The 11,197-nt window shown below is 38.7% G+C and overlaps 1 protein-coding gene across 1 annotated transcript; it reads right to left on the minus strand.

Moving 5' to 3' along the window:
- Nucleotides 1-7,318: 7,318 nt before the first annotated feature.
- On the minus strand, nt 7,319-10,664 carry LOC139711878 (high-affinity lysophosphatidic acid receptor-like). The gene has a single exon (XM_071623727.1). It carries the CDS (start codon nt 9,121-9,123, stop codon nt 7,897-7,899), a length of 1,227 nt encoding a protein of 408 aa, XP_071479828.1. The 5' UTR covers nt 9,124-10,664; the 3' UTR covers nt 7,319-7,896.
- Between the last annotated feature and the right edge of the window lie 533 nt (nt 10,665-11,197).

Genomic DNA, 11,197 nt, shown 5'->3' on the forward strand with positions numbered 1-11,197 from the left:
AGAGGACATAGAAAACCATGCAGAACCTTTACAATGTTTTTGTGTTTGATTTCACGTCTTAATGCACCAATCAGCACTTGCCTTCTACGTCTCAAGTAATATTTTTGACTACGCAAACAGGACAAAAGAAAAGAAAATAAGATATAGATTCTACCAGAACACTCATATTTGTTTCTTTACTTCAAAAGACATTTATTCATAATCTTTCCAGATGAATACATGGCATTCACAACATCAATAAAATTTGCAAGGTGACATATCAATTGTACCTAACAGCGAACTTGGACAATTTGATGGCTCCAGTTTCTCCATAGAAACATTAATTTTGTGGAAAAATACCTTCCAAAACCAATAAATATTTGCATATATGTATATATATCCGATTATATCTGACTGCCTCTACAAAACACATATTGTACTGATTACTATTTTTCACAATAATAACAAATGCTGACTAAAGAACATTATTCTCCATAGAGACACAGGAAATTATCGATACTGTGAACATTACACGATACACTAACACATGCAGTTAACTTTTATTTTAAAAAAATAACACAAACAAACAAGAAGTTAAAAAACTCTGGTTCAATAATTGCAGTTATCAGAGTTGGCACACAATTACATGTTACGTCAGAAGCAGAAAGGCTTTAATGCTGGCTGGCATGGTCCTGTGCAGCCAGTTCCTTCTGCTTCTCAACTGGCATCTGTAGAAGCAGAATCACTCGTGATTGAGATCGTCCCTTTTCTCTATGCATTACATTTTTCTCTATCTACAGTGTGGTGGTTTCAATGTGCTTTAACCATCTGCCCGTTCTGTTATCGAAACAGTGGGTATGCTTATTTGTCTGTCCCTTGCACTGTCACTACAGGGGCCACGGAACCGGGGAGCTGCAACCCTCTCCCCCCCCCCCCCCCCCCACATACACACACTTTTGGCTTGTCAAAAACAAAACAAAACAAAAAATTACAAGACCCATGAATTTTAATTTCCAAAGATTCTTGACACCCTCCCCGGTCCCACAGCCCCCCCCCCCCAACACACTGAAAAATGTTCCGCAGCCCCTGAAACTACACAGTTCCCTCTTGGCACAGTACCCAAGGACACACAAAACTTGACAAAAAACTTGGCACAAAACAAAGTTGTGTTGGCTTCGCCAAATCATCGTTAAGATCGTTTACATCCCTTGTAAATCTGCAGTTTTTTCAGCATTTTTACGTTTTATTTCTAACATGTCCAAAACCAAAAATAAGCTCCAATAGGGCCTATATCTCTGCAAATTCCTACAAATAGCCAATGAATACATAGAGCGTCAAACATGTCACAAACTACTCTAGAATCAGCAACAGGTGAGAATGTATCTTAAAATTTTTCAATTTGTTGGGCAGTCATTGGCTTGATAAGCTCTTGTGCAACAGGGCCGTTATCCTCTCCTACTTCAAATCAAATTTGTACAGTCATACCTTGGAGGATTCACACAATCCTTCACAAATAGATTCCTTTCATATGCATATTCATGAGATCCACGAGTACTGCACCAATTGGCTAATGATGACATCATCAGCTACTAGTGGGTGTGTCCACAATTAGCAGGTGCTGTGTGTATCCTTTCATTGGTCCACAGTTGGAGGCAAAAACAAATGCACTGACACAAACATACCATAAACATTGCACATTCATCAGCAACACAATTATACAATAAGCTGGCAACTTTTGACGACAAAAATAAAGATTTACAAGTTGTAATCCTCACAGAGGTAGAGCCATCAGCCAAAATTCAGTCATGTTCATAGTCATTTAAGCCTGAATAGAATAGTTTTCATACATCAAAAACTTTTAAAAACGTTTGTGTAGAATTTACACCCACGTGTGCTAAGGAATTACCTTGGCTATTTATTACACTCTTTCTGTCGACTCTTGACTGGCAACGTTTTGAAGAAGATACTGCTTAAATTCTTTCTTTTTTTTCCCCCACAGCACACATCATTGTATTGCAGCTTGTCCCAATGGATAGTTTGAGGTCTTCAAAAAGGAGAACAAAAAAGCATGTTATCTCTATAGTTCAGAAGAAGCAAAATGCAAAATAGAAAGCTCAATATCATATAATTACACATCTCTGTGGTATCTCTTAAAAAATAGAAACATCTGCCCATGAAAACAAAGTTCACTAAACTTGGCCCAGTGCAAGAACATTCTTCTTTTTTTTTTAAAGCAGGGTTTCCATAGTTACAATAACTGATGACACTTCATCTGCAGGTGTCATTTGGCATAACCAGGCAAAATGTCATGATAGAAATTTAAACAAAATCTCCTCGATTTGACAAAAACATCTGACCAACTACAATTCACAATTTTCAAACTGACCTTTTAGTCTGAAACTAACACATGACAATGTATTTATTCATCTATGTATTGTATTTAAGCTGTTATTTTCGCATACAGATATTTTCGTGAATGAGGAGGTCAAGGACATTTTGTGAGATGTTATTTTTGCGATTTTGATACCTCCGCTATCACATAAGTGCACTAATGCCTGTCAGTCTGAGGTATTTTCATTTGTGGTTAAATTCGAGGTCCAACGGTGATTCGCAAGAATTAAACCCTCGCAAAAATAACAGCTAATACAGTGTTCACTTTTTTTTTGGGGGGGGGGGGGGAGGTAAGTTTTTGCAAATCAAGTGTGACAAATCAAATATGAAGTTAAATTGAGAGAATGGAGTCGGGAGAATTCAAAGACAACTGAATCTAGAAAATCAATGAGAAAAGATTGGTGTATGACATGCAATAGCACATCATATTGCAACACTCACTAAATTTAATGCTATCTACTTTCTTCATTTTTTCAGGGTGGCTGCAAGAAGCTCTGTAGTCTGCTTATAATGACTGGATCTACATATACGTATATATATATATATATATATATATATATATATATATATATATACATATATGTATATATAAACCCACCCCAGCTGTTATACATTCGTATCCCAACCTTGGCATATTCATGGCTAGCACTGAGGAGGCTATAGTCATCATTACAGAAAAATCCAAGGATACTAATGGGCTGCACTACTTTTATCTGAACTCACACCGCAGAGACAGCGGGTGGTGTAAGAGGTATTAGCAGACACATATCATCCTGATTGCTGATAGTAAATGCCATCTAAATATGAATATTACAATATTACAATGAGGTCTCTAATGAGAGGGAGAAGCCTACAATAGAGACTGGGTTCTGTGAAAAGCAATGGATTCGGCAGGAGGTTTTAGATGGACTTGCGAAGATGGGGACATGATCAAAAAGAGTGTTACAATCTGTGGAGGCACCATGCATAATATGGCTCTGAAATATTTTTTACCTTTACTCTACAATAAAATCTACTGATAAATATACCCTGTCACTATGAATGATAATCTGTAAAAGTCATGGAACATTGATTTTTCAATACTTCTCTCTTTTTTTTCCTGGAAATTCTCCAGACTCCATACTTTGAATTAATGTATCAATTGCCCCAATCATATTTAAAAGAATTAATAAATAAATAATAGAATCTACCACAATCATGGTCAGATAGCTCTGGCCATCAAGATAGACACAGTTTAGAGATTACCAGCTTTTAAATTCAGATGCAGTAAAGCACAGCAGAGCTTAAGTACATTTCAAAGTTAAATGTGCTATGAAAACCCAATTTCAAAATATTCCTTGGCTTTGAAAACCTAATTTCAAAATGTTTTTAGGCTTTGAAATTCAGATGAGATGTATTTAACAATGAACTTGATTTTTCTGAACAGACTCCAAAATTCTCTACTTCACATTTTACTTCACTTTCTACTTCATTTTCTAAAACTGTATCAGGGTATTATGACGATGGGTCATAATTACTGCATAAAAAAAATCAAGATGAATTGAGTAGCACACAAAATCTGTGACCTTTGTTAACAGCCTAAATGATAATTTGGCTAGTTCATCACAAACACTGCAGAAAACAGTCTATCTGTCCATAGCAATGTTCATAAATATTTCCCCCTCTCCCTTTTACTGTTTACTTTTGTATTGCTTCATAACAAAGAGTGCGTGTGTCCATGGAGTATGGAATGAAGCCATAGTTTGTGTTTTGATAAAAACACTGCACATCATCTCAACTGCTATGAATGAACCAATTTGGAAAAATGGGATTCTACAGCATGCATATCACAGTGGCATTTTGAGTTTAACCACAACTGGGCCCTGTTTTATAAAGAGTTATAATTGATTATATAGTTGATTTCTATGGTAAGTCTATGGCAGCCTGTGTGGTAAGAAAATATATAATCGATTATATCTTTTGATTAAACAGGGCCCTGGTGTAAGCATTTACTGTGTATATGTAGGGCACATGAAGCAACAAAAAAATAAAAAAATAAAAATAGTGCGAACACGTCCAATGACAAAATGGAACTACATGGTCAACTCTACGTACAGACAACACTAAAACAAACTCTAACAACACTAATAAGGTACACATCTGAAGATGACTGTATGCAAGTGACCAGGTAGGAGGTGATTATCTATAATAGACACTACTGTATGGGCTGTTATTTTCACGTACAGATATTTTCAGGAATGAAGTCACAGACATTTTCGTGAAATGTTTTCGTGAATTGATTACGACGCTATTATAAGTGCACTGTTAACATAGCGCATGGCGACATTTTTGCATGTTGTTAAATTTGGGATCCATCTGTGATTCACGAAATTTGCAAAAATTAAACCTTGCAAAAATAACAGCTTATACAGTTAACACTTGTCAACATCCTTGCCTGTTTGGGCTTGCCTCTCATTTTATCATATACAGTCAGAAAAAACCTCATAATAAGAGTAATTGTGTAATGATATCTGACTACCAGAATAAATGACCATGGATATTCCAAAATGAAGTTAAAGCTACAGCAGTTTTAGGAACATACTCCATTGGCACCTTCTGGGGTGGTGACATAAAAACATGAACGCAGGTTTTTATCAAAAGAGGAATTCAAAGTTTATTCGATGAAAATCAGCTTTGGAATGGCTGAGATATCCAAAAACAAAGCAGAACAAAGCGATCGTAACAAAAGTTTGGTCCTACCTTTTAATAGGGTCGCTGTCTTGGTTATCTCATCCATTTCATAACCAATTTTCATCAAATAATGGTTGAATTCCTCTTGCAATTACATGCTCTTTCACAATTCATAAGAAGTTTCTCATTATCTCAACAACAAAAAAAGTTAGAAACCTGAAGTTTGCATCCCAACCAAAACTATACTATCCCTTTAAAGTTCATCTTCACATGTTACTACCGCTATATCGAATACCACTTGAATGTTACACATAACCAGTAATTTCATTTCCTTGGTGCATTTCAACCCTACCACATAAATGCAGTGCAGCACATTGTCTCTTCAAAAACTCATCTCTTTTCATATTCATGGTGTACGAATATATACCATCATGATGAACTAATGGTAAAGTCAGACAGATCTAGCTTATTTAATGAATCAATGTGTATGTTTTCTACAGAGATTTATTTGTACCATGCAGAAACAATAAATAAAATGAAATGAAAAAAAAAAAATTTGGAATGCAGTTTTTGGACAAGAGAGGATTGATCAATTCAGGAATGCAGAAGAAGATGATGAAATATGAAGTGAAATGATGCACATTCGAATTGGTCCCACAGATAACATGTAAAATTGGTCAAAGGTGTACGTAATCTTATGTAGCACTTCATATTTTGCAGCAAAACATATACATTGTAACACAGAATAAACAGTGACTGAACCGAGCTTATCACACAGAAAAGATGTAACACTCATGGCATAAAACAAACAATTACACAACAAAGGCATTTTTCCACCTTAAACAAAAGGGCATTATTTTGACAGTGAGTGAATAATCTGTTCCCAAGGCTAAAACTGAAAGACAGCAATTTTCAGAAAATATCATCCAACTCAGAGATATGGCATGATGTACATTGTAGCCTCAGAAGCCCAATCACGATATTGTGCCATATATTCAGTCAAAAAGAATGTGATACCATTTTTTTTTCTTTGTTACTCTTCTTCTATCAATTGGATTTCAAATGCTTTTGCATTTTCCTCTCATATTAGGGATGGAGATGAGGGGGGGGGGGAGGGAAGGGACAGGGGGAGGGAGGGGAGAAGAAGAAATATCAATATATACAGAGAGAAATGTAATACAATCATTTGGTCTTTGTTCTTTTTTTTTTTTGCCTCTCAGTTTGGGGGGAGGGGCAGGGAAGGGGAAGGGGGAGTGGTTGAGGGGGAGGGATGGGGAGCATGGACTTTAGGGTAGTGACACTTCATATACTGATTACGTACTTTTACAGCTGCATCAACTGGTACGGTAGATGGCAAGTGAATAAGAGAGGTAAGTAGGCACCTACACATATTATCACATATATATATTTGAATACATACAGATTTTTAAGTACAGAGTACATAGTGTACGTTCTACCACAAGAAGAATACAATCATACTAATGCACGCACTGAAAAATAGTGGGTAAACAATCTGGAGGAGCAAATAATGGAGTTCATCTATGCTATCCTACACAATGGCCACCACAGAACATTCATGTACAGGTAAATCATTCCTCCCCTTTAAAAAGACTGGGGGGGGGGAGTGGAATGAAAATGAAATAGAAAAGTAAGACAAAAAAGTTGAATCCTGCACAATTTTGCAATCATTTTTTTTTTTTTTTTTTTTTGGGGGGGGGGGGGGGGGGAGACTCACTTCTTATTAATGCTATCAATCCTAATAGCTCCAGTCCACTGCTCCTGTAACCATGGCTCCTGTCTTATTTTCTCCAAGGACTAATAGGATAGGACTGTGATAGGGTTTTAGGATTAGTTTGATGTGAGGATTAGGATTAGGGTTAGGGTTATGTTTGTGGGTAGAATTTATGTTTGGCGTAATATATGTCATGGGAGCAATTGTCGCAGGAACAAATGTCATGGAATCTCCAGCCCACCCTTTAATAAAGTCACAATCTGACTCCATCCAATAGGTACTCACTGAATTCTACAATGGGAGAGGGAGGGAAGGGGTGCTACTTGTAACTCTCAGTACCGTGTACACCACATTGATGAGGTTTGAACAGGGAACCTTATGATTTACATGTACATGACTGTTAGTTGCAGAACCACAACAGTACTTCACAAAATACACTCAATATTGGTGTTCTGAACATTTAAACACTTTGCACACAGCGTAAGGAATTCTGTCAGCATGAAATAGTATGCAGTTAGTGTATAAAGGTGTTAACACAGAAGCTTGGGTGTGCACTTGTACACTGTTACAATAGAATCTGGAAGTGAACACTGTACATACAATTGTACATGCAATGTAGCCTGTGCCCCTTGTTCAAAGGTACCACACAGGATTTGATATGACCCAATAATTAGAACTTAATTCAATTGCATACTTGTTTTCATCTTTGAACCAACTTAATAGCTTTAGAATGGAGTCTTCGTATTCCAGATTTTTATACATGTCTATGTACTAGTACTAATCTATACCAAATGACCCTTGCCAATTTGCAAGACATAATGAGGTTAGAAAACATTAACTTGATTGGCACGCATTTATATAAGTGAGAAGGGTTGAAAATATTTCTTGTCTATGAGTTGCTACTAAATTTGAGCACACTGCACATGGGTACACTTCTACAAAACCAACAGTTGCATTCTGACTTCGATTAAAGCACATCTACACGAATTATATCATTGATGGACATCACAATATTCAGCTTAAAAACTAGACTACCTACTTTGGTATTGGATTTAGATCATTGTGCCTCGTGGAACATTAATACTAAACATGTACACAAGTACACTTCCAGTCACTGCTTTCGGTCAAACAGATGACTGTTGATTACACTCGTACATTGCACTTGGCCGTATTCGGCGCCTGGTCCGGCCAGGTAAATGCGGCAAGAGTTTGAACGTCTTCGGTGCGAGCTCACGGCATGCCTCGCGAAACTTTTTGATGCGCCAGCAGTATATAATAGGATTGAATGCAGAGTTCAGGTACGTCAGCCAGAGGATAATCGTGTGCATGACAACAGTTCCCTTGCTCTCAGAAAAGTGGTACACAAGTCCACTGATGGCATAGGGCGCCCAGCATATGACGAACACAATAAATAACAACAGTATAGTGGTGAAGGCTCGCGTCTTAAAACTCATGTCCACATTGACACGTGAGGGTCTATGAAGTCCAGCGAGCCCCAGCTTCGTGGCCTGGCTAATGCTCAGCGACTCTGGGTGATTCTGAATCCGCAGCGAGTTCCGCCTGACGGTGTTGAGGATGAAGAAGTATGAGAAGAGCATGGCGGTAAATGGAATGAAGAACACCGCGAGCATGAGGAATATGTAGTACACCTTATCGGCCGGTCCGTCAGTTTCAATCCAGCACTGTGGAGGTCCAGGACCTTTTGGATAGGCGAACTGCCCCCACCCGACAATAGGCGGAAAGGCTACCAAAAAGCTGCACAACCAGGAAAGGAGGATTAGAACCTTTGCCCGATTGGGGTTCAGTTTGTCCTTGCGGTGGACGATGATAAAGTAGCGGTCCACAGATATCGTGGCAAGAATTAGCGTGGACTCGATGACAAAGAAAAAGTAGAGCAGGGCCGTGATCTTACACATGACGTTCTCGAATATCCATTCGCCATTAATCAGCGAGATGAAAGTGAAGGGCATGCATGTGACGGCGACCATGATGTCCGCGAAGGCCAGGTTTGCCAGGAGCAGGTTGATGGCAGATCTCATGGCCGGCTTCTGGTAGACAATTAGGCACACGATGCTGTTACCCAGCACTGCAAAGAAGATCATGGCAACCATCAGAATGCCCAGCGGCACCACTGCCCCCAGTCCCATCGGGGGATGGTCTGAGGGTGATGTCCGATTGGACACATTGCTAACAGACGTCCTCGACTCCTCCACTGCTTCAAATGTGCTCCTCGTCATCAGTGATATGGCAAATGTGGTTGAAAGTGTGCTCATTTCCATGGCATGCAGCGGCACTGGTAATCTTCCGACAGGGCTCTCACCAGGGAATAGGCTGTCACAAATCTGGCTCATTCCTTTGCAATCACTGGACGCAGCGGCAAGAACTTCATGGCTTCACACCAATACGTCTGGCAAAGCACTGAAGTGTAAGGCTCTACCCTGGTGCACATCACTTATCTTGAGTTGCATGAGACTTGCAGCATTATCACTTGAGTTGTAATCAGCATCAAGACATGGTGACACATTGTACAAACGTACGCTTCAGCATCGGAGATGTCATATAATGCAGAGGATCCTTCTCGGTGCTACTGGTGATGTAAGAGTGGGCATCTCCCTTGATTTGTTTGAAAACTACGATGAAAACTAGACGACTTTCTCAGCAGACATCTTGACCATGTGTGGGCAAGGTAGGATGCGCACAGTCCAGTGTCTGCATCCAGTAAAAACCCCTTATGAACACTTCCACACTTCTCTGCGACAGATTGACAAAGATAACGAGATCATGGCACGGCCCATCATGACTGAAGTGCTCTTCACTTGCATAACGCACAGTGCTCATGGGCCTGTCTTCAGACTGCAGCCACCTTTCACACATGTATTGTACATGCACCTTCTTGCACAACCTCCTCAGCGCTTTGTGTGTTGTTGTTACAAACCTATGCTGTTATCTGTGCTAGATATCTCGCTGAAAATATCACTGCAGAGTATGCCAGTACTGACACAATCAATACTGTACAAACGCTGAGTTGACAAGTCATGTCTTTGCTCATATTTAGCTCTAAATTCTGGCATACATTTGGACTGCCCCTAAATCAATAATGCCTCAGCTAACCTAAATGGCTGACCCAGGTGCTTGGCACAAGAAGGCATTTGTGAATTACATAAACCAATTCTATGTTTAGCTTGATGAAATGATACAGGAGCACAAAGAAATTACAGTGTTAGAGCGGGCAAAACCTCGGTCTCTCTGATATTGCACGATGTATAAATGTACTTTCCTACGACAACAACAGCAATAACAATTTCCATAGGTTGGAAAATATCAGAGTTGTTTTTCAATAAGACATTGTGGCATGATTCTCTCTTCCCCACGATACCAAGGTTGGTGCACAATAGATTTTCATCAATTTGCCAAACACAATGGACACATCTGATTGCCTGTTTACCGTATTCAAGATTTTACATGTATGCAGTAAAAAAACACAACACTTGAAGTGAAGTGAAGCTGAAGTGAAAATCTAGCCCACTCTTAATGACAAGGACTAACCAGGCATTGCCTAATCGCATGCCATTTGCTTTTTGCTATTCTTGCTCTTTAATTTGCTAGAGAGAGGATGAAGCTCAGAGTTGCTTAGAAAGCAGAAAAAAAAGGAAAAGAAAAGGGTCTAATTATCTGAAATGACTCAAGCCAGTGTGGAAAAAAAAACCCCAATGTAACATCATACAACAGCATGTGCAATAATGCTTGCTAATTAGCCTCAACACCTCACTGAGTATAATGTGACATTGAAAAACAAACAAAAACAAAACAAAACAAAACTAAACAAACCCAACAACAAGTAGTCAAAGGGGAAATTATCATTTGTTGGGTGTGATGTAACAAGGAAAATTTATGGTTGTACACAAGCTTGACGATATTCCATTATTTCTTCCAGTGAAAGGCTGTTTTTTTCCTTCTGAGGAGAGAAAAATATGTGCTTGTCTTCAGCATTCCTTGTGAACACCAAAAAGCAAATATCTGCAGCATATATTTTTTGAGAAGTTTTGAGGACAATAAAAACTACATGCTGGCTCTGCAAAGTGATGCATACAGTATTAAGAATGGGCAAAATATTGAGACTCTGCCTCTGTATTTTACTGGTTAATGATATGTCAGTAGATCATGTTGCCATGCGCTACACAAACTGGTCTCTTTATTTTCTCTCGGTCTCTAAACTTGCATCCTACAACTAGTTGTAACACATAGAAACAAAGACAAAACATTTAGCAGGTAATTTTTTGGTGGTGTTGGCAAAATTCATAGTGATGGCTATATTTGGTTGGACAGCATATCATGTCTTGGAATGCACGGTGAAATACAACATGGGATACACATGTGTGTGTCTATTCTTTACTTCTAATAAGCCATTATATTATAATTTACTCA

This window comes from Diadema antillarum, unplaced genomic scaffold, assembly GCF_040938485.1.
Source record: "Diadema antillarum isolate AM-2024a unplaced genomic scaffold, OU_Dant_1.0 seq00001723_RagTag, whole genome shotgun sequence".
Lineage (NCBI taxonomy): Eukaryota > Metazoa > Echinodermata > Echinoidea > Diadematoida > Diadematidae > Diadema > Diadema antillarum.